General features: G+C 41.3%; 1 protein-coding gene across 2 annotated transcripts; it reads right to left on the bottom strand.

The window, feature by feature from the left end:
- Positions 1-1,320: 1,320 nt before the first annotated feature.
- si:ch211-183d21.1 (uncharacterized) lies at positions 1,321-24,136 on the bottom strand. Of its 2 annotated transcripts, none has more exons than XM_015963402.3 (12): positions 23,955-24,136; positions 22,567-23,387; positions 22,310-22,490; positions 21,570-21,709; positions 16,034-16,599; positions 15,669-15,942; positions 15,383-15,578; positions 13,419-13,603; positions 10,353-10,457; positions 9,966-10,124; positions 7,905-7,998; positions 1,321-2,111 (listed from the first exon to the last, which is right to left on the bottom strand). In XM_015963402.3, exons 2-12 carry the CDS (start codon positions 23,378-23,380, stop codon positions 2,048-2,050), a joined length of 2,778 nt encoding a protein of 925 aa, XP_015818888.3. In that variant the 5' UTR covers positions 23,381-23,387; positions 23,955-24,136; the 3' UTR covers positions 1,321-2,047. The 2 variants fall into 2 exon arrangements, with proteins under 2 accessions (XP_015818888.3, XP_054605121.2); XM_054749146.2 differs by lacking the exon at positions 23,955-24,136 and adding an exon at positions 23,518-23,800.
- Positions 24,137-24,666: the final 530 nt, after the last annotated feature.

Below are 24,666 nucleotides of genomic sequence, written 5' to 3'. Positions count from 1 at the left end.
AATTTTATTGAAAATGATTAATTTAACCCCATCATTTTTCTAGAGTAATAAATTACCCACATTGTGTTGTTTGCAACTCAGTTTTTGCCTCATCTTTAGACATTAGTAAAAAATGTTTCCAGTCCCTGGATAGAAGTCCTCCTTGCCTTACATTGCGTGTACATATTGTATATGAGACTAGTCCTTTGTCTTTATGTCTGTTTTTATCTCGTCTCTCTGTTGTTTTTTAATGTAAAGCTAAGTACGTGTCTGTTGCTACTCTCTCGGCCAGATTGTCGTCGTAAATGAGAATCAGTTCTCAATCGACTAATCTGGTTAAATAAAGGTTAAAAATAAAATTAATTAACCAACCTTGCAAGGTTAAGACAGACATGAATTGGTTCAGTCCAAAGTTGACCCTGCTCTAACTTTACAAAATAGTTCTAATTGGGTTGTTTTTAACTCAGAAGTATTTAGTGTTCACATAAACATAACCTGGTTTGTCCTATTTACCCGATAACCATTCAGTAGTGAACAGTGTCTAAAATACTTTTGCACCATATTCTATTTTTTTTGTTTCACCTGTATACTCTAAAAAATGTTGCTTCACTCATGTGTGAGTCACTGTTTTTGAGAAGTCAAAACCGGAGAAAACTGAAATTGAGCATAGCTCAGCACATCAGTGGAAGTAATATATTTTATTTGAGCGAGCATGATAATAAACCAAACATAAGCACGTGGGCTTTAAATTCAGAACTACATGAAATAATATAAAGACTTTCTTTCTCCAGTGTATCTTGGGACATGATCAATGTACACATCTGTTGCACAGAGGAGATGTTTGGTGTCAAAACATCAGAAATTCACTGTTAGTTTGGATAAAACTGTTAGATTACAATGCTTTTATCTAGACCTGTGAATACAGTCAGCTGGAGACACATTTTCCCTGCATTTTGCAGCTATGACAACATTAATTATCTCGTCTTTGTATAATTTAAAAGTCCTACAAAAAATAAAAAATACTCAAGTGTACAATAATCACTCACATTAAAACCTTTATTTTAAGTCAAGGTAAAATATAGTTCATCACAAATGCCAGAAAAGGACCATTTTGTCTGGATTTCCAGTGGATTTAAGAAGTCCAATTAATGGGATTTCACATGGTTACGTCTGCTTGATGACATTGAGATTAGAATGGAGTGAAAAGAGAAAAGTACAGGAAGGAAACACATTTTCATTGAGGCCATTTATGCAGACACGTTGATATTTTGGTGCAACTGACTGAGAAAACAACATGTTCTGGCTTTATTGTCCATGCTGTAAGTGACATGGTAGCACAGGTAAAAGGCACAGGTGAGGCTCTGAGCCGCTAAAACACACTAAAATAAAAACAACCTTTCACCTCCACAAAAATACACACACTCTTCATTTAAGAAAACACCACTTCATCAGCCTAGCCATATTAGCTTCTTCCTATCTTTCATTAGGGAATCGTAAACAGGTTGCTTTAAGAAAGCACACAGAAGTGGTTACAAGCGCACGAGTTAGACTTTCACATTTAACGGATGGTCAAACACATGAGAGTCACCGCAGTCTAAACAGGAAAAGCAGGAAAATAAAGCACAACAGATTTTTTTTAGAGAAAATATGTTATCTTGATGTTAAAACCCAACAATACCTGCTGCAAACTCAAACTCATCCCAAAACAGCATTAACAAGTCAACTAAATGAGTATTTAGGACTCAAGTATTAAAAAAAACCCTTCTTTTGTTTTTCCCCTGACTAATAATAACTAGAAGTGTTCACATGCAAAACATTGGACACCGATCCTTGGAAATCATGATGTCACGATCCAAAATTGATGCCCTGTAGCCAGAACAGTAACACGCTGCATCCATCCGCACTGTTCACAAACGATTAAACAACTTTTTACCAGTGATCCTCTGAGGAAACGAAAAGTCACTTTTATGTCGGAGCAGCTGCATGGTCACTGATCAAATGTGCTTCTGATCACACATCTCAGGTTTTTCTCACACAGGTTCCTCCAGATGATAACATGGGGCCTTGATTATAGATCGGACAGTCCCTCTGCGTTTTCACTCAGCTCCATGGTGTAATAGTCTAGAGGACGCCTGAGAAGACAAACAACAACTTTTAGAGCAAACTCTCAATCACTGCTGATGAACTCATGAACTCAACAACCTCCTTGAAAACCGCAAACTGCAGATTGTTTGTTGATGACTTGGACTGACATTTTTTTACATGTATACATAGGAGATTAGCATTTTGATTGCTCTATGCACAAGAAGTATTAAAGATGTTGGGACTCCCCCAAGGCTACCATGTGTCACCAATTCTGTTCATGACCTTTATGGACAGGGTTTCTAGGTGCAGCCAAGATGTTGAGGGGATCCGTGTTGGTGGCCTAAAGATCAGGTCTCTGCTTTTTGCAGATTATGTGGTCCTGTTGGCTTCATCAGAGCGTGATCTCCGGCTCTCACTGGAGCAGTTCACAGCCAAGTGTGAATCAGCTGGCACGAGAATCGGCTCCTCTAAACCCAAGACCATGGTCTTGAGCCTGAAAAGGGTGGAATGAATGGGATGAGGTCCTGCCCCAAGTGGAGGAGTTTAAGTATCTTGGGGTCTTGTTCATGAGTAAGCAAAAGATGGAGTGTGAGATCGACAGGTGGATTAGTGCTGCGTCTGCAGCAATGCGGGCGTTGTAACGGTCTGATGTGGTGAAGACAGAGCTGAGCTGGAAAGCATTTTAGATTAAATGCACGATGTGAAGACTTTGGGTTGAAGGAGAATGAGTCGCCCTATTGTATATCTGCAGTGCCCACTGCCAGCATATAAACCATGTCGTGGACACCCCCATGTTAAAATGACGCTATGCACTTTGGGGCTCCCTGGGGGCAGATAAGAGCTGGTTTACAATGCAATAGATTGACTCTCGCCACATTATGATGAATTAAACAATAATTACTGGTTGATGACAATTTGGGCAGTTTGAAACAGTTTGGGCGGCCGTGGTCTACTCTATAGGCGGGGATGGGTAGAGTAGCCAGCAACTGTACTCTAGTAAAAGTAGCTGTCCAAGAAATTACTCAAGTAAGAATAAAAAAGTATTTTATTAGAAGGCTACTTGAGTACTGAATATCATCTGATCTCATATTTTTTTAAATGATTGCATCAAACAGACAAAAAAATAAATAAAGAAGTTATGGGCAAATTTTGATATTTTAAAGACCAAAGGGGGCAATGTGTAAACAAATAAACATAACTACAAAAATAACTAATTTTAGGCCAAATTTAGACACAAACTTAAGACAACATTTTCTTGGTATAGAGGGTTCATTTAGTTGTCTGAAAATGTAACATGCTTAAAAAATGTTTTGGTCACAATAACCGTGAGGTTACATTTTCACACTGTGACAACCGTAGTCCCACGTGAACGGTCAGGTGATCTAAAGACCAGAAGCTCTGCATCGCTCCAGTTTGCCGACTCTCATTCATTATTTGTGTTTATCCTGTAAATTTCATGCAAACCTATGTAGTGTATTTGTTCAGTCTTAAATAAATGATATAATGGAGTAAAAGGTATTTGGTAACTGGTGTGTCTCAACTTCAAAGCTACACTTAAATTTTGTTATATGGTGATAGACTTACAGAATGAAAGAAAAGTATGGACTGTTTGTAAATGTAGCTTTCCTCTTTACTGGGACTCTGGTTTTTACTTTAGCATTTAGCTGCTTTGTATTTCAGCAGCCAAGTGCGGCTTTCAAGGCATGCATTTGTGCAGTGACATTTGAGGACAGAGCTAACAGTCTTTCTTCTCCTTTTAGGTTGTAACTCAGTTTCTGCTTTTAAAAATAAGATTGAAGGTCATTCAGGGATCTGCGATTAGTGGAAACACTTTGCTGACTTGCAAAAGTCACCCAAAAAAACCACCAGCCGGTAAAGTTCAGAATGCATTTTATCATCACCGTTGTTTGGTTCCATCAACTGCTGAAACAGGTCACACCCTTTCAGCCCCAAACTCCTTGAATTTATTTTGGTACATTTTCTTTAAAGAGCAAGTCAACCCCAAATCACATTTTTTTTGCTGATAAACTATATAAAGGAGTGTCTAATCATGCTACAGACACGTGTAGTCAATAATTTGGCAGTTCAGTGCATCTTGGTTAAAATTCAAATATTCTGCCTAAAACTGTCAGTGTTGCGCCGTCGTCAGGGAAAAATTCTGCACTTTATTTGAATTTAAATCTGCCATCGCTATTGGCTAAGAGGTATGCTATGATGTCATCTGGTATATTATGATGTCATAATGCCATTGTGAGCCTGTGTGTGTGTATTTGTTAGCGGCTCCGCCCTCTCGGTCTGCCAAGCAACAGCATTTGTTGCATTTTTCAAACATGAAGTGGGAGTGAAGTAAGTTTATTGTAGGGGGTGACTTGCTCTTTAAAGGGATCTGTGATGTTTTACGCTCACTTTGGGTCGTTTCATCTTATTTTTCACAATAAAACTCAGGTCAAAATCTGCTGGTCCCCCAGTTAGAGCTGAACATTTATGAACATGAGGAAAATAAATGAACAGTCAGATCTCAGTCAAGTGGATCAGCTCCCTTCAAAACAATGAACCCTACATCTCCCATCACACCGTGGTTGTGTGTGGCTGAGTGTTCAGACTGGCTAGAAAAGTACAACATGGCAGCATTTGTAAATAAACTCATATCAATACATCCACTGTGGTCTCTGGTATGAACAAATGCCTCCTGTGGAAGAAATGCTCTGGTGCTCATTTCAGGAAATAGTTAATAATCAGAGAAGTTGGGGACAGCAGAATTTGAGTTTTACTCATTAACATATATGATATGCAAACATCTCATCTCTGATTGGTTAACAGCAATGTGATTCTTCCACTGCCTTTTTACACTCTTCTGTCTTTGGTAAAAAACATGCAACTCTGATGTTTTATCACCATAAATAACACAAGGCTGAAGGAGTTCCGCCATGCTGTGGAGTTGCTAATGCTAACAGTTAGCCTCGACTAGTTGAGAAGCACTCTGCTCTCCCCTGGATGCTAAAACAACAGCAGCCATTCTTGTCGCGGGCCAAGGTGGGTGAGTCCATGACTAAATTTACAGTGTAAGGTAGATCTGAGTTGCTTATTCTAACTCGAGCATTTCACCATCTGTCATCTTTTTGTGGCTAATGCAGGAAAAGAGTAGAAGACAACTTGCATGTTTAGCATGCATGTGAAACTCAGCATGACCTCTTGTATTTCAAAAATAACAAGTAAAAATGGGACCTCATTTTGGTTCTAGAGGTCCTCTGTGGTCCTCCGTGTGAGCCAGTTGAGTCGGTCAACATGAGGTTCCTGTCTTATAAGACAGCCCTGCTCTTAGCCCTGGGATGGGCTTAGTCAGGTCTAGGGTTACTCTGTGTCCAAAAACTGCATATATGCCCAAGGTCATCACGCTGACCTACGATTCTGTGACCATAGAGCTTTGGCTTTTCAATCATCCTCCTTTTGCCTCCCAAGAGCAGTGGAGGTTGCATCGTCTGTGCCTGGTTCGTGCTCTACAGGTTTTTGTGGACTCAGATTTTTCAACTGTCAGACCAGCGGTTTGTGTGTTTCGCCAAACCCTCCAGCTTTGTTTCCTTGTGTTACAGGTTAATGTCTCTCAGCAGGCTCAAAATGTCAGAGCGCACTCTACTAGAGGCTTTACTTCAAGGGTGCTGTTTTTAGGGTGCTTCATTTAATGACATTTGCTCAGTTGCTAGCTGGGCTGCACCCCACACTTTTGTGGGATTATACCATCTGGACTTCATGGCCCCTTCGGTGGCTCATGAAGTTTTTTCTCCTAGGTCTGAGTTGCCATCTTAGACAGCGTTGTCGGCCCAGGTTTGATAGCTGCTTATGGGGCGTTTTTATATGTCCCATAGTATCTTCGTTGCACCGAGTGAATCGACTAAATGGGGTTATGCATATAACTACTGTTCCATGAAGGAGAGGAAGGAGGTACAACGCAGGGCTGCCCCCTTTGATGCCTAGCTCGGTGAAGAACGGCTATCAAACTGAAAAATGCCAGTGACGCTGGGGGCTTGTAGGTGGAGGGCAGGGCCACCACCCAACATCATGCTCATTTGCCTTTACAGGCGTGATTAAATGTGTCTTCAGCCAGGCCACATGAGGGCGTGATGTCCCATAGTACCTTCGTCGAACCTCGTTCCTCTTCTTCAGGGAACAGTGGTTATATGCATAACCTAACGTTCCCATGTATGCTGATGATGTTAGAGTTTAATGCTTTGTCAGTGCCGTTTACAATGACTGGTGTGTTTCAGAGGTTGATAGTGAGAAGTTTCTATTTATACACTTTGTGTTGTGTTACCAAAGGCACCGCTTAAAGTCAGAGGGCTGTTAAAGCCTGGAAAATACGTTTTATAATCAGATCTCAGCTCAAATGACATTCTTAGACAAAGTTACAAACACTTATATGCGACGTAGTTTTACTGCTGACATTACCGTCCTGCTTCTGGTCTGAAATGCTAAAACCCACAATAAATTCATAACTGTCCTTCGTCCTTTATCTTTTAAAACTTCGATAAAAATAAAATTATTTCATAGAACAAAGTAACAACATGAAAACCTCACACTAATACTGACTTGTGTGATTCAGAGTTAAAGGTTGAATATAGCACACAGACACTCTGGTGACATATAGTGTTTAGAAGTGGTAGCAGCAACAACAGAAAACATTTAGGATGTTGGTTCACTGCTGACACATTAAGTGAACAGCCAGCACCATGTCCTGTGACAAATCGTACAGGATAAGGACTAATTTCTACTAATATGTTTATTTTACAACATTATTTACTGTTAGAACATCTTCTGGGCTCAGAATCAGCTGCTTGTCAAATCCGCCATTTTACACAGTCCAAGCCTTGCCTTGCCGAGCGGACTTTTTTTTTTAAGCAAAACTGTGCCCTCTAGTGGCTATTAGATGTAATCATAAAGCCAGTGTCGCGCCCAACGAATAACAGAATGTTATTTAAAATTTTTTTTTAAATATAGCTCTTAACCCTCTTGAGGCAGACATTGCAGAGTTGCAACGTTAAAACCTACCTACCTGGTTACTCCACATACGTATTTCAGGAGCATTTTTTTACTCAGAAGTACCCCTGAAGGACTTAGTTGTTCGTCCTTTCATCAAAACTTATTTTGAACCTGAGGGAGTTAAAGGAAAAACTGTACATTCACTCTATACACCTCTAAACGCCCCGCGGAGATATTATTTTTTAAATATAGCTTTTTATTAACTCTGAACGAGCCCCTGCATCATGAGAACAAACATCACAGCTCCAAAGCCGATCTTCATCCACATACGTCACAGGTCACATGATCAGGAAGCAGAAAGACCATGTGGTAGGAGATCATATTGGGCGGCAGCTGGAAAAAAAGTGAGGCACGAACCACAAAATCTTCTGCCGATGACAATTGAACAACGGATTATGAAAGAAAGGATAATGTTCGAAACGCTCAAATTCTTCCTGATGTAAGAGGCGAGTCTACTCTTTGTTTTGTTAGTTTTGTCATTGACATCATCATAGAGCGCAACGTTCTGTGACTCTTAAAATAACTGTGAAAACGGTGAAACACGCTGGCAGCAAAGGGATTTTCTGATCAGGAAACGGCTGGCAGTGAATGAGTTAAAATGTTCCATATTCCACCTTTAAATACCAAAATCAGTGATACTTTTGATGTAAAAGCAGGAAACATTACAGCTGAAAAAGTTAGCAAAACATCTTTAGGAAAAGCACAAACATAAGAGAGGTTTGTTGGTGTGCAGACATAAAAAAAATACTAAAAGATGAGTTAAGAGGAAATAAAAAAAATAATTCTTAAGGTGTGATGGTGTTTACCTCCTCCTGTAGAGATTTGTGAACAAAGCAGCTCCTAGCCCCAGTAGCAGGAGCACCATGATGATGAGGCCGACCTGTAACCCCAGAGCAGAGGCTGCAGGGGGAAAAAAAACACCACCATTAACATCCTCAAGGTTAGAAAAACAACAACAACAGAGGTCTCTATGTTATTTATAAAATGTAAGAGCAAAGATTGTTTGACAGGGAAAAAAATGCTTTTTGAGGACCACTTTTTAGCAATCGTGATTTCATGCCATGTTCCCTTATCTTTATCATAACTTATCAAAGTGAGTCATTGCATCAGCAACAAAGAACCTGCAGATACACTTTAGGCCCAGCAATCCCAAAATGGGTGGCAACAACTGTCCGTGAGATAAATGTCGAGTCACGTGATCAGGACTCAAGAAGACCAGTGTCGAGACGCATGGTTAAAGTGAACTGTATATGAAATGGTTAGATAAAAGACGATCATACTCATAAAAACATGGGAGAAAACTGTAGAGACAAAAAATCCACAATATTATTTGCTCTTTATTCTTTATATAATTGTTTTCCTTACTTGGTTTTCAAAAAGAATAAAAAGAAAGTGTTAATTATTAAGTTAAATAAGCCCAAACTGGGACAGCAAACTAATTTCCCGCAAAACTTCAATGTGAAAGTCAGAAATGTCAAATTTTGAATATTTTTAAATCCAACCTGCAGAAAAAAAAGAATTTATTGCAGCTTTGATTATGATTTAGTAGCTAGACAAAGCCAAAAGCAACAATGACGATAAGCATAAAAACTGTTCGTTTAAGTTAGATTCTGCTGTCATTTTATGTCTGAACTTCTGCGACTTCAGATACTTTAAAACAACACTTTTACTCAAAGTGCTGCATTCTGAACTTCACTCATAATCATTAGTTACCCTACTTGCTATGAATAGAAAGGAGAACTTTTTCCTGCATAATAATCACAGATCAAGTAGTACTTCAGCAAACACGGGTGGAAAATGTGTTTCCATTTCCAAAGCAACACCTAAAACTGTTAAAACTGTGAATCTAAAAACGCTTTATTTATTTAAAGGCTGAGCATTCCTAACAAGCATTTACATGTATAAACACCACCTTTCATGCAAGACACTTCAACTCAATGACAACTGAGACAAAAATCCAGGCTCTGGGGTAGACACGGATAAAATGTTTTACTGACGTTGACCAGCAATGCGCTGCTACAGTGGTAAGCAGTAAGCAATCACAGCATAGCAAATGGGAAAAAAATAAAATAAAACATAAAAAGGAACATTAATGGTATATTTTTTTACAGTAAGATGCCCACATTTTTATTTGAGACTCGCTGAACGGCATTTAATTCACAGATAAAAAAAAGATGTGGGTTCAACTTTCATTTTGGGACAATTTTTCAAGAGCATGCAGGAGGACTGACCCATCTTAAACCTTTGTCGGCTGTGCTGAAGAGAAAGGTACAGAACCAAATTATTTAATTATCTGCGCGTTCTCCTGTCCTCTGTCCTCCGGGCCACACACACACACACACACACACACACACAGGACTGTCTCAGCTGTTATTTTCCTTAAGGAGTGTGCACGTACAGCATGCGCATCTCGTGCACGAGCCTACTATTGAAGCTGCCGTTACGCTTTTGGACTGAGGGGGCAATCGCAAGCATAAAAATTCAAAACTCCGTAAAGTCCCTTTAAACGTTGCAAACTAAGATACTTTAAAACCAGTAAATATTCAAACTTTCACTGAATCCAATATAAACATGTATGTTATTTTTAAACCCAAACACTAAGAAAAATTCATAGCAAATCCATTTTTTCTTCAAATGTCCCACTGTTATCCACTTAAAGCTGAACAACCATGAACAAAGGCTTCCTAGAGCCTGCTGTGGGCTTTCAAGTGATTTAAAGGAAGAAAAGTCACTAACGTCTTTCACACAATGGAACACACTGATCTGATTAGTGTCAGTTTCATTTTAGGAAGGATAATAAACAAGCAGTGATGCTGCATCTTAATCAGAAACCTGGTCCACGGGGCTCAGCGGCTACTGAATATTACCTGTGCCTGAGTAACGTCCAGTGGTTGGAAAAGAGCAGGCCTCTGTCTCTGATGGACGCATGTTGGACATCTGGATGATGAGGGCCTTCTGACGGTCCGACAACGCCTGGATGTTCCCCCGAACCCGCAGCCATCCGGAGTAACAAGAGAAGTTTGCTCCTTGGACAGAAGCAGACAGACAGAAGATTGGAGACAGGTTTGGAGCTGCTTTGGCTCGTAGGTGAGAAATAAAATATGTGATAGTGAAAGGAAGAAGTCCACATGGCATGTGGTCTTTTGGCAGCTAGAGTATTATTGTCCTGGCTGAAACAGAGCTTTCATCATATTTTTATACACATAATTAGGTCTGTAGTTGTTTAAGAAGCTAGAGTCATTGAAGTGCCTCACCTTGTAGATACAACGCAGAGAGGCCACATTTACATGTCTGCTCCAAGTAGCCCGCCACCTCCGCTACCTTCTTTCCATGCAGTGGTCGAGTTAGACTACTGCACTCTGGGCAAAATAGAGAAAATATTCTTACTGCGTTAAAAAAATACAAAAAGCAAAGGCCTGATTAAAGGACAACTGAACTAAATGAAACACATTACAGTTAGTATTCAGCCTCTTTGTGTTGAAGACACAAATGTTAGAGAATGAAAAAGAAGAAATGGCAACAAAAAAATCCATAGATTTGTAAGGCTTTACTGAAACACATTTACAGAATTTAAATGTTTCCTGGATTAATAAAAAAAGAAAAAAATGTCTAAATCATCTATTTTTGTTACTTTTCTAAATTTAAATATGATTTAAAAAATTGGTAGTCTTCTTTATTTTACTAGATATCTAACAGCAGGTAAAATGTGTGTCCATAAAAAGTGTCCAAAAAAGGCTTTAAAAATGAAAAACTACTGGAGTTTTTTGGCACTTGCAGCACCACTCAGATAAGTTCTTGGAAAAAATTTCTAAAAAAAAAAACGTTAAATTTTTGAGAAAAATGTTCAAGAAATGAAAGTAAAATGTTCTCAGAGGCCAGAAACTAACATGTGCTGTAGAGTTTTCTGCTTTTTAAGCATTTTGGAGTTCAAAGATGCAAGGACTTGCTAAGTTAATTATTTAAAAAAATATTCTGGGACAAAAAAATGAGATGTTGTTAAAAAGTTGTTCAAAAATGAATAGTTTCAAATTTCTGCTCTACTTGTCCACTTTATTTAACTTGTAGATCATTATAAACGGGGGTACGGAAAGTATTCAGACCCCCGTCGATTTTTCACTTTTTGTTATAATGCAGCCACTTGCTAAAATCAATTAAATTATTTTTTTACTCAGCACTTACACACACATATACACAACAGTTATTGACAGAAAAAAACACAGAATTTTAGAAATGTATGCAGATTTATTAAAAATGACAAACTGACATATCACATGGACCCAAGTATTCAGACCCTTTGCTGTGACACTTATATTTAACTCAGGTGCTTTCCATTTATTCTGATCATCCTTGAGATGGTCCTATGCCTTCATTGGAGTCCAGCTGTGTTTGATTCTACTGATTGGGCTTGATTAGGAAAGCCACACACCTGTCTATATGACCTTACAGCTCACCATGCATGTCAGAGCAAATGAGAATCATGAGGTCAAAGGAACTGTCTGAAGAGCTCAGACAGATTCGAGGCACAGATCTGGCCACGGTCACAAAACAATCTCTGCTACACTTAAGGTTCCTAAGAGCGCAGTGGCCTCCATAATCCTTAAATGGAAGACGTTTGGGGTGACCAGAACCCTTCCTAGAGCAGGCTGTCCTACTTAGGCTGTCCTAAGGATGAATGTGAACCAAGTACAGAGATATCCTGGACAAGAACCTTCTCCATAGTGCTCAGGACATCAGACTGGGCTGAAGGTTTACCTTCCAACATGACAATGACACTAAGCACACAGCTAAAATAACAAAGAGTAGCTTTGCAACTCTGTGACTGTTCCTGAATGGCCCAGCCAGAGCCCTGACTCAAATCCAATTGAGCATCTCTGGAGAGACCTAAACATGGCTATCCACCAACATTCACCATCCAACCTGAATGAACTGGAGAGGATCTGCAAGGAGGAATGACACAAGATCCTCTAACCCAGGTGTAAGAAACTTATTGCATCTTTACCAAGAAGACTCACGGCTGTATTAGCTCAAAAGAGTGCTTCTACTAAATACTGACCAAAGGGTCTGAATACTTAAGACCATGTGATATTTAAGTTTTTCTTTTTTAATAAATTTGCATATTTCTATGATGTTGATGATACCTTTATGGCCTTAGACCAGGGTGCAGCCGTGGCGTTGTTGTTATTGTATTTAACAGCTGCATTTGACACGACTGATCATGAAATCCTCCTCGATTGTTTGGAGTACTGGGTGGGATCATTGGGCTGGCTCTGTAATGGCAAAGACCTTATCTTCAGGGAAGGAAGTTTTATGTGATGGTAGGTGAGGCCTTGTCTCACTGTGAGGACCAGTGTTAGGGGTACTGCAGGGTTCAGTCCTGGGGCCACTTCTTTTTGCCCTTTATTTACTCCCTTTGGGGGCTGTCTTCCACAGCCATGGTGTTATGTTTTATATATGCGGATGACTACCAAATTTACTTTCCATTATGTCAGAGAATGGGAGGTTCTATTGCAGCTTTCTTGACATGTTTAGATGAGGTCAAGTCCTGGCTTGCCACAAATTATCTCCACGTAAATGATGAGAAGCCTGAGCTCATCACCTTCTACCCGACCATCAAGAGAGGTGGGGGTCCTGCTATGAATTTGGATGTTGTCACAATATCACAACTCGGTGGTCACCAGTTTGGGGGTGAGACCAGATTCAGATCTTAAATTCGAGACCCATATGGTGGTGAGTTTCTGTTTCTTTCACTTATGATGGCAAGCCAAAATCAAGCCCATGTTGTCAAGACCTCATTTTGAGTCAGTGCTACATGCATTTATATTGTCAAGGCTGGACTATTGTAACGCACTGTACGCTGGTTTGAGTGAGGCAGCATTGCAGAGGAGATCGGGCCTTTTCAATAATTTCCCCTACTCTGGAATGACTTGCCGCATGCTGTGAAACAATCGCCATCACTGGAGGTTTTTAAAAGTCTCCTGAAGACGCACTTGTCATTCGGCTTTTATGTAGTTTTATTCTGTTTTAACCATTTTTAACCTATTTTTATTGTCCTGTTATTTGTCTATTCTTTTATTTTTATGGTATGTTATGTCGAGTGCCTTGGGCTCCCGCAAAGGCAGTAGAAGGTGCTACATGAGTAAAATTTGATTGACTGATTCTAAAATAATGTTTTTCTGTCAATATGGGGTACTGTGTGTACATTAATGAGGAGAAAGGAAGAAATTGATTTTAGCAAATGGCTGCAATATAACAAAGAGTGAAAAATTTACGGGGGTCTGAATACTTTCCGTACCCACTATAACTTGTTCTTGATGTAGTACCTTCTAGCTCCCCCTGCTGGTCTTCAGATGGCAGCCTGACACACAGATCGATCTGGCTGGAGAAGGCGGAGCTTGGACACAGGTTGGTGCTGTGAGGAGTTGGAGATGAGCTCGTCCATGCGGACAGACTCCTGACCTCACAGCACAAACACCGGCTGAGTGAGAGCGCTCCATCCTGCACCAACCTGCACATAGAGGACCTTACGTGACTGTAGAATTCTAAAAATAGTACAAGCTACTAGGGATGTCCCGATACAACTTCTTCACTTCCGATATGATACCGATAATGCAGCCTTCAGTACTGGCCGATACCGATATCATCAGTTGTGACTACTTCTTGGGAAATTCAATAAGATCCATGTAGCGGTTTATGGGATGATATGCTGACAGACAACCAGAAACACACACAGATAATTAAATGAGTCCCACACACACACAGCTCAGTCTGACATCATTACAACAGCTCTCGACTTGTCGTCTGGATTAAACTGGTTTTATCCCACAGATGTTCAATCACATGTAGATGAGGGGAAATAAGAAGACAAGTAAACAACTTGGATCTTTAACATCTTTCAGCAGTGCGACACGCTGAGTCATCAACCTGCCTTCTGGGAACATCAGAAGGGTGTGTTTGTGGTTTGAAACAATATCAGTGATTAACCTCCTGAGACCCGAAGTTGTATTTGGTGTGATGTAAAATAAAATTAAAAAATATCGACAGATTTCCTAGAAACAAAAGAAATAAAATATACTTTAACTTTAATTCAATATCAAATCAATCAATCAATCAATCAATCAAATTTTATTTCTAAAGCGCTTTTCAAACAAAGTGTTATTCAAAGTGCTTTACAAAATGACCCCAGATTCCCATAACAGGTTAAAAACATTAACAAACATATGCAATCACACGCACACGCACACGCACACACACAGACTCACACACACACACACACACACAAGTAAAAATTATATTAGGCTGAGTCCAGATGAGCCAAGTATGGTAACGCAAGGAAACGCCATCAGAGGAGCCGTCTGTCCCGGCAGCATCAGGTCTTCCACACTAAGTCAGGGCGCTCAGTGGAGGGGGAGCATAGACCCCCACCTATAGAGCGCCCAGGAAGCTACAGTCGACCACCGCTCCTGGGGCAGAGGGCCCCACAGAGGAAACACTGGATTAAAATGAGTAAAAATGTAATAAAAATGCTTCAAAAGATTAATAAAAAAGATTTAAGTTGAAGAGAATAAAATATTCTAGTGCAAGAAGCCAATGTTCGTATGTGGACGCCGGATCTCAGGAGGTTAATGTTGAAGTAGCATCCACATCTCCAAGAAAAGGTGACTCAGAGCCTCATAGAAAAACCTAAATTATAGTTCCTGATAGTTTAACATCTGGAGTAAAACAGCGCCTCGGTACTCTGGGCTCCTCTGTCCCACTGAGCCTCAGATCTCTGGAGCTTCACACTCATCTGGATGCAGATGTTCCAGATCGGTGGTCTCCAGGTTGTGGGATGCCTCGCCTCCATCTTTGTTTCCTTGACGTTGTTTATTCTTTTAAAAACTGCTAAAGATGCATTCATTTAGTCTGGCTTTTAACTACATTTGGGCTGTCTGACTTTATGTTTTCATCCATTTAGTTTACCATTTATGTTGACTTTATCTCTCGTGTTTTTATTTAAATTTGTTTTATGTTTTTTGTGAAGCATTTTGTGTTCCTGTGACGATTGCTGTACAAATAAAGTTTACTTTACAATCTGTAAAGTTTTATTTAAACATACAGACATTCACACATGACTAACTCAGCAACAACGTGTTGAGCCACAGCTCGTCCATTAGATCAAAGCCCACTCACGTGCAACATTTCAACCTCAGTGCATTTCCTGTATGATGAACACAGCTTAGATTCTAATTTGACTCATCTCTGAAGGGCTCCAATAAAAATCGAAAAATATGCCAGTGTCTCTTACCTGAGAGATGGCATCACTTGTCTCCCCCTGGTGGTGGACAGAGAGGAAAGCAGCCGCTGGTTTTCACTGAACACCAGCACATCTCTGAGGCTGGAGTTGGTCAGAGCAGTACCGGCTCTGCAGACGCTGAACAGGTCGTAGCACAGGACCACTGCTCCTCTAGCCGGCACCGTGGAGCCTTCAGGGAAGGCCTGGTCTAAGCAGGAGAGAGATGAGGAGAGAGGGAGTTAATGCCGGACAGAAGGAGAAGAGAGAAGTAAGCCGGCGTATGTTCCACTCCCCTCACCTGCTCCTGTGACATTTCCAACCATGTAAAACCCATCCTGATTGACATAACCCTTTAGTGGGAGAGCTACGACAGTCCCACCACGCTCCTGGTCAAACACAGAAAGTACCAGGCCCCGGAGGTCAGTCATGGGCGGGCCCTGTAACTCCACAAACGCTCTCTGCTGGCTGTGGTTGGTCCAGTAGCCACTAGCCACCTCACTGATGACAACCCCTTCAGGTGCTGGAGGAGGACGGGGACAGCTGTTTTCCCGCAGAGGGGTAGGTGGAGCTACCTACAATGATTGATGCAAGTTTTATGTATATAATGGATATCATTTAATCTGAAATGTAATTTAGGTATGTCTGCTTTCTCTACATACTCACAGAAAAAGCAGACAGGTCGTAGGGGTACAGGCCCCTACAGCGGCTCAGGGTCTCATCTCCAGGCAGAACATCCGGATCTTCCAGCAGTGGCAGCTGTCCTGGAGTCAGAGCTTTACTCAGCTCCTGCGCCTCGCGGTCCGACCCCCTCTGTCGGTACACCACAGCATCTAGCAGGCCTTTAGTGGGAATTCCCCGCTGCGTAGCCGACGGCTGTCCGAAGGGGCTGCGGTAGAGCGCCACAGCATCCGGTCCATTCTGGATGGTGTTGGGAGGCAGGCGGAGTGACGGGGCCGGTACCAACCTGTCACTCCCCAGTAGGAAATAACCTTTAGCGGTGGTGAAGTGCCCGCTCAGGCTGATCTCTCGATAAGGCTTGTTGTTGTGTGCACTGAAAAGGAGGATCCAGATGCCCTGCAAGGAGACTCTGCGCCCCGATGGGTGCCAAAGCTCAATGTACTCCCCGTCCTCAGCTGCTCCGGGCGTGTCCGTGTTCAGCTCATTGATCAGGAAGTCACTGTTACCCCAGGGAGGGAGGTGAAGTGGAGAATCGGTACCTCCTGGAATCACTGGGAGAGAAAGGTGGGAAGTGACTAAGCCAGGAAGAGCCTGATTCTCCAGCTGAAGAAAAACTCATTATTATTATTATTATAAAGGAAATCAGCCAGTAAAAAGGAAGTGAGAAAAAGGCTGTCACATGATCAAAACATCCGTATCAACTTCTCCATACCGTCTATAGAAAAACCCTCACATGCACACACACGGCAGTGTAGGAACAGAACAGATTGCCAGAGGCCCGTATCAGTCAGATCCTGGCCCGTTTTCCGTGTTTCCATCGTTCCTGCAGCCTGAGGATCGACATGGAGCGAGGCTCAGGACGAGCTCCATCCCACAGGCTGTCCGGGTGCTCAATGAGAACACTGCTCGGGGCGGCCCTCTGCTCTATCCACCAGATCCGCCAAAGGCAAATTGTTAAATCAACTCACTGTTTCTTTCTCTAACGATGAAAACTAAATGGCCTAAACATGACTTCTGTCGATCCAAATCTCAACCATAAACCAAGTTTTAATCCTTAAAAACACAAATATGTGACAAATAAAAGCCAGAGGAATCCTTGTCAGAGGTTAACCTAATTATCAACAACTTCTCATAAGTCACAAAGGTTTACGTTACCAGTTTCTTATGAAAACCTCCCTCTTCACTTAGGTCTCAGTTCATGGATCAGTTCCTAATTTGCAAGGCCTTCAGTCAGATCTTTTCAAAGACTTCATGTTTTCAAGAAGAATCTTATTTTGCTCCAATAAATAGTTTGTAAACAGTCTGAAACCTTCTGTATGACTTTAAACATTTAATTAAGTGAAAATCAAGCATGAAGCTGCGGTTTTGTTAATGAAACAGACTACATTATTAAATGAACAAAAGAAACCAATACTCTGCGGCGTTCCTAACAAAACTCGGTTCGCTGAGTTCAGTGACAATATTACCTATTTTACTTTCCTCATAAAAGAAGAAATCTAGACCAACCAAAGCAGAAGCAAAAGGATTTTACTCTGCAGGTCGGTCTAGCCACGCTCCATCGTAGCCTCAGCAGGTCTACTATTGGCTTGAGCAGTTTTAAGTCGAGCCAATCCTAGCGCTCTATGCTTGCTAAGAGATGCTGTGCGTGCTCAATGCTGCAGCTGCAATAGAGAAAAACTACAAAGATGGCATCAGTTCAGAAACAGCGCACATTTGAAACAGCTTTGGCATCAACTTAGGACGAATTAGACTTGGGCTTTTCTTTGAGACATAAACAGATAAAGGTAAATCATTTATTTAGAAATAGAATGTATTTGCTTCTTTGACGATGTAAGGCAGACTGCCCTGTTGACTGGTTTCCATAGCCATGAATGAGTCATGTTGGCTATTGCTCTGATTAATCCGAGCCCAGTAGATTCTGCCCCATGACTAAGCTCTGTCTATGGGTCATGGCCAGACTACATATTTACACATGTAGGATGGCTTACCAGACTAGTAATCTGTACCTTTTGGAGTCAAATTGTATCAATTTTATATTTAGCTTTTTGTGAATGTTTGTTTGACACACACACACACACACACACACACACACACACACACACACACACACACACACACACACACACACACACACACACACGCGCACACACACACACACACAAGAATGAAATCAGCTGCTTTTGTACAGATCTGGTTCCTTATTTCCTTTGATGGTTTTGGGTTCAATTATACATCACATTTACAACAACTTGAAATTTTTTACTTTAATATCCTCACCGATGATAGCAATAAGTAGAGACCAACCAATATATCGGCCAACCAATATATACAATTTTTTCTATATCAGCCATTGGCCAAAATTAATTTTTATGTTTTGAGTTTAGCTTATATTTGAAGTTCAATAAATATTAACCCTTACATGACCTTAGTGCATTTTTTGAGCTCAAAGGACATTAACGTTAGAAAATTAAAGGGTTATATAAGGGTTAAGAGATTTATTGACTTATTTCATTTATATTGCACACAGTGAGTGTTAAGTTGTCTTCCACAATCAATGTGCTGCTAAAACGTATATATCAGCCTTAATAATCTGCAATCGGCAACTAAATTAGTTAAAAATCAGTATCGGCCTTAAAAAAACAACAACATATCGGTCGGCCTCCAGCGATAAGATTGTGAAATGGCATTGGACAACCAAAAATGTATTAAATTTCACCTGAATGAACAGTCAATAGGTCAGCACATAATAACAGAGTCATGTGGGAGGAAAGATGATGTGAAACCTTTTATATGAGAAGTCAGGTGTTTTTTTCCACGTTTTTTCACTATATAGTTGTTGTTGTTAAGCAATAGCTGAGATCCTTTTTAATAAAGTTATGTCAAAATGTTGTGAACAATACATATCTTACCTGATGTAGATAGCTCTTTGAAAACTGTTTGAAATATCTCTAAATGTTTCATGCGCTCTATGCTTCAGCCATTAGGGGCCGTCAAAGTAAAGTTAAACCTCTTTAATGTACTTGTATTACACTAAAATGCACAGATTTTCAACGGGCTTGTATTCAGTTAAACTAGGTAGTCAGTTGTAACCCACATTTTCCGCATTACCATTTTAATTTAAGATTGTAGTCACTAAGGCCTTTTGGGGAGGTGTAGTAGTGCTGTGGTGCTTTTGACCTAAATGGCATTTGTTTTTCTTTTTAAAAGTGCAATAAGTACGAATAAAATAAGAACGACATCCTGTGGTCAGATTTGGTAACAGCAGTCCATGTTTCTAAGCAAAAAATAAATGATCTTTTTCTCACTGCTGTTCTGTGAGTTACATGGATGTTGCCAGTTGTGAATCTGCACCAGAAGATTCTAAATGACAAGATGAGTCACACGCAGTAAGTTGATACATAGATAAACACGTAGTCATTTCTGGTGTTAGCAGTCTTGGGTGTTTTACGGTAGGGACACTTACTATGGTAATATTTCTCCGGCATAAGTGTGGTGTTTTTTTTGCCTCGCTGTTCTAGTTCTGAATGAATAGTTACACAACGTAAAACACCATGACTGACTCATTTACTTCACACACACATTTCACTGTGATACGGAGTTGTTGGTCATTGAAAAAGTAGTTATTTTTAGAGCCGATTATTTGCTTTTAAAAATTCAATCAAATCACCTTTATTTGTATATCACATTTAAATGCAACAATGTTGCCCAAAGTGCTGAACAGAGACATATAAAAACATAAAAAAAATACAAGGAGTCAAGTAAAAACACAATAAAACATAAAAAAAAATCAGACAAAGAAATGAAAAAATAAAAACCAGGACTACTAAAGCCTGATTCATGCTTCTCCGTCAGCGTCGGTGCGGAGACACGCAACGTCCTTGCGGACCTGCCGGAGAGCTCCGCAAGGACGGACGGAGTTGAGCTCTCTTTTCTAAACATCTGTCAGTTGAGACGGACAACGCAAGCTCGTGATTGGTCAGGACGCCGCTGTCGTCCACACCGCCGCCATTGCGTCCTCAAAAACATAAAGAGAGCCGAGGATAACTAGCGGCAGACACGGAGCTGCTTAAAGAATACCTCGCGAAAATACTCTAAAAACATGAACGTTTAGTTCCCCCGTGACTGGAGGAGTGAAAAGATACACAGCAAACGATTTATTTGTGGACGGAAATGACAGGAAACGTGGGTTTAGAGGTGGTGAGCGCATGAAGAGGTGGAGGAGAATGAGAGACAAATTTGTCTGTGTTAAAAAGTCTCTTATATACAAAAACACAATATAAACACACTATCTTGGACCGGATACATGACAGGATACCACAGAACAGCGCTACGCCCTCTGTTGTCCTGTCGGGCAATTGCTTTGCAACACTCCCCAGGAGACGGAGAAGTAAAAGAGCAAAACGCTTCCGTCAATCCGTGCGTGTCTGTCCCTTGCGGAGCTGACAGAGAAGCATGAATCAGGGTTCAAGGAATAACTTCTAGGTCACTCCTGTTTACTGGCTTCGTTTCATTATACAACTCTGGAACTTTAGCCTACCGGTGTCGAATTACAAATGCTAGCACTGCTGCGTTAGCTTGCTAAAGATATGGCAACCTCACAAATCCACAGATTTTAAACCGTAACCAAGTTTCTCTTTGGTTTTGTTTAGTTTTTAAATAGGAGAAAAACTGACAACCCTCCAGCCGACTGACAAGCAAATCTGTTTCAATGTAACCGTCCTTCCAACGGGATTTTGACATTAAACTGTTTGTGATTATTTTCCTGTAAAATCCTTACATGTTGCATCTTTAAGTAGTTTTTAAACCAGTACTTTATTAATTTTACTTGAGTAAAAAGCTTGAATTGATTCTTCAACAGAAATATTGTTAAGCCCTGCCATCTATACTTCTATCCGAGTGATGCAGGTGAATACTTCTGACACCTCAGCCCAGGATACACCAACACAGCCACAGCTAGCTGCTGCTTTATAAATAACCATGAAACCAATCGTGGTCAGAAGCTCTATAAAATAGCGTGGGCTGATGTTAAAACTATGGAGTTTAGAGATGTTTGAAGAAGGTTGTATTCAGTCAATCCTGCTAGAATGAGGTTATTTGAAGGCGGGTTGGATATACATGATGTCACAACGTTCATGACCTTGTTTTAGAGTTTCAGCCAGATGAATCCTGGCTTTGAATTTTACAAAAATGTGAGTTCTTTCCTCTCAAAGATGACGGTTCATCTCCATCCTTTCTTGTTTTCGTGATTAAAGTTTTAGTTTTTTTGAATGTCGGTCTAATTTTTGGCACTTCTGATACAATGAAACTGCAACTTGTTATTATTTTATTGGTATTTATAATGTGAATTTTTAACATGTTTGCTTGAGCAACAAGAAGCCAATCTCTGCATCAGTTATTGTATTCCACACAAGGTGAACATCTAAAATGGTTACAACTTCATGTGAAAATCTGCATATTTTATTCTGAGGGACATTTCCTTTAACCCCTATCCATCATGCTAAAAGTAGATGGAAACGCTTACCAGCGCTGTGTGGACAGATCTTTGGCCAGGGGCACTGATTGGGCAGCCCAGGAGTTTGTGGGGCCTCCCAGAAGATCCCAGGATCTCTGGTCCAGGTGGCCACACCACAGCGACTGAGATAGAAGCCGCCCTCTCGCAAACTGAAATGAACAACAAATAAATGACCATGACATGACACTAACAGTGAAAGGGCTTTATTAACCCTTGTTTGAGTGGAAATTACCCTCTCCAAAGACTCAAACGCTGCAGAAAAACAAAACAGCAAGTATGGAGACGTGTTTAACATTAATAAAACCACTCAATACTAAAAACACTTTTGTGTTCAAATATTGTTTTATTTATTAATTATGACTAATTGAGGAAAAATAAGGAATAATGTCTCATCATGGGTATTTCTGGTTCCATTTACAGCACTGGAAAGTTTTACACACACACACACACACACACACACACACACACACACACACACACACACCTTCAGGGTGATATGCCACCTCACAGAGGAGTGTGTAAAATTATTTTAGGTGTTAATAGCTTGTTTGAGAAGCTGACCACAGCTAAACTGTGATGACATTCTTTGCAAAAGAGGAACTGAGTCAAACCACTGTGTGTGTTACAAACTTTGGCCACACAAATAACCATGAAGTCTTCCCAAAAGTCAGTAAAATCCCAGTAAGCAAAGATGGACTCATTCTTTTAAATGAAACTGAGTTATGTTGAGGATAGTAAAAGGGACTTGCTTGTTGCTTAGCTGGTACGGCTGCCTGCCGGGGATGAGCATCTCTGTGAGGTTGGCGCTTGGCTTATTTCCAGGTCCAGCAAACACAAATGCATCCAGAGGCTGGAGCTGGCTCAGCGGACTTCCCACCGGGAAGTCTGTAGCTCTGCCGCTGTAAACAGCCACTGCACCAGACTCGTCTCCTGAGAGGAAACACCAACAGACACGATCACCACAAAACTAAATGTTTTAAATCTAAATATATGAAGCAGCACTGACCTTTCATGTATTTCTTCTCTATGATCACATAGTTTAGGCCATTTCTGGAGGGGTCCACTTCAACTCTGACACTGACTCGGTCTGTTTTTCCATCCAGAACCACCAACACCAATGGACCCGCGGCTGGAGCCTCTGTCAGCTCAACAAAGCCATCCACCTGTCCTCCACCCAGCTTAAGTTCAGTGATGAAAGGAATGCTAGATGGGGCGGCAGGTGGGGTGCAGTTGTTCCTCTGACCTGGGGAGGGCGAGGACACCTGAAAGCCCCACTGATCTTCAGAGAGCAAACACCTCTCAATTGACTCGTCCCCCTCGAGCGCCGCTTCGTCTTCAACAAAGGCCTGCTCCCCGGGGGTAAGGATCTCAGCCAGGAACTCTGCTCCTCCGGTTCTGCGAGTCATGTAGACGACTGCATCCACCAACCCAATAGACGTGACGTTCATTTTCTCACTGTAACGGGCAGCGGATGTGTGGTAGAGGACAATGGCATCCGGTCCATTCTGGACTGTGTTTGGAGGCAGGGGGATGGCGGGTTTGGGCAGCATGTCCATAGAGCCCACCAGGAAGAAGCCCCTGTCATCTGTACTGTGGCCCTTCAGGTCCAGAACCTTGTAGGCGATATTCCCATTGCCATTATAGAAGACGAGCGTGTAGCCGTCTAAAGAGGCTCGCTGTCCACTGGTGTGGTAGAGCTCCACAAACTCAGTCATGTCCAGTTTTGGATTGTCAGCGTTGATCTCGCTGATGATGAGGCAGGGGTCACCATGAACCACCACCAGTAAGCAGAGATGAAAGACCAGAGTGATGAGCATCATGGTGATTCTGCAAAAAAAAAAAAAAAAAAGGGAACAAAACTTTGTCCATTAAAAAACACTGTTTAGATGAAAGGAGAACATGAAAATGTGGTTAAATCCATATGAAAACCTTTGTTGACCACTTCCAGTACAGAGACCTTAAAACGTGATGAATGAGTCTTTCTGTGTCTTTTTGGCGTTCATGGGGACAGTGGGAATGCACGCTTTCTGCATGAGTCACAAATGTTGCGAAACACCCTGGCAGCAGATGGAAACTTGCATCAAATGCAGAAAAGCTTGAGAAGATTCGGTGGGTAAATGGAAAGTCAGTCTGAAACTGGACTGCGTGCTTGTTGATATTCATGATGCAAGCCAGTTTCAAACGACGCTTCTTCTCCGTTCACCGATTTAAACTGAACATCGGCTTATGTGTTTTTGCGGGTTTATGCAACTGGAAGTCCAAACTCAGTCCAGGAATTATCCTGGACACTTATTCCAGTCACGGTTAGCCTGCCATGCATCTCTCCGTTGGAAAAAAAACGAGAACGGCTGTCAATCTGCTCTAACACCACACACCAAAGGCGTCGCGACTTACCGAGTTTCCCCGCTTCCGGTCCCTTCGCCACCGACAGTAGAGCTGTCCGAACTTTTCAGCTGAGACTAAAAACGTCTCAGGTTGAGATTATCATTCGGTAAAGTTAGTTTCCTGTCGTCCGCCGCTCCCGTCATTCACAAAGCAGCACTTTCTCCCCCTTTCTCCCCCTTGGAGCTGTGGGCGGTCACAGGGGGATGATGCCTGCGGAGTCTCTTCTTCTTTTTTTTTCTTCTTCTTCTTCTTGTTCTCAAATTCTCACTAACAGAAATGAGACATTGTGAAAATAAGATGTAAAAAAGTAAAATTGTAATGTTCCATCCCCAAGTGGATCTCTATCCTGCTTCCAGAACGTGAAAGGGACCCCATCCCCGCATCACTTAAAGCTGCTTCAGTGTCAGTTTAAGCCCCGCCCCCCAGCAGGCCATCAACACCTAACGCGGGGGTCAGCATCCCGCGGCTCTGGAGCCGCATGCGGCTCTTCCATCCATCTGATGCGGCTCTCTGTGCTTGTAAAATAATGAATGGATATTTAAATAAAATGCTTTATATTTTACTGCATTAATTTTACACCTGTATGCCAATTCTAAATGTAAAGATTGTCTGCGTAAACCTGAACAGGTCCAACCCGGTCTTACTGTGAGACCGGGTTGACGCGTCACGCTTGTGCGTAATCATATGCGCTTTCTGAGCTGAAGAGGATGTGAGATTCTGG

This window comes from Nothobranchius furzeri, chromosome 16 (assembly GCF_043380555.1).
Source record: "Nothobranchius furzeri strain GRZ-AD chromosome 16, NfurGRZ-RIMD1, whole genome shotgun sequence".
Classification (NCBI taxonomy): domain Eukaryota; kingdom Metazoa; phylum Chordata; class Actinopteri; order Cyprinodontiformes; family Nothobranchiidae; genus Nothobranchius; species Nothobranchius furzeri.
The sequence above is the reverse complement of the archived record's forward strand: the minus strand, read 5'-3'. Positions and strand labels throughout refer to the sequence as shown.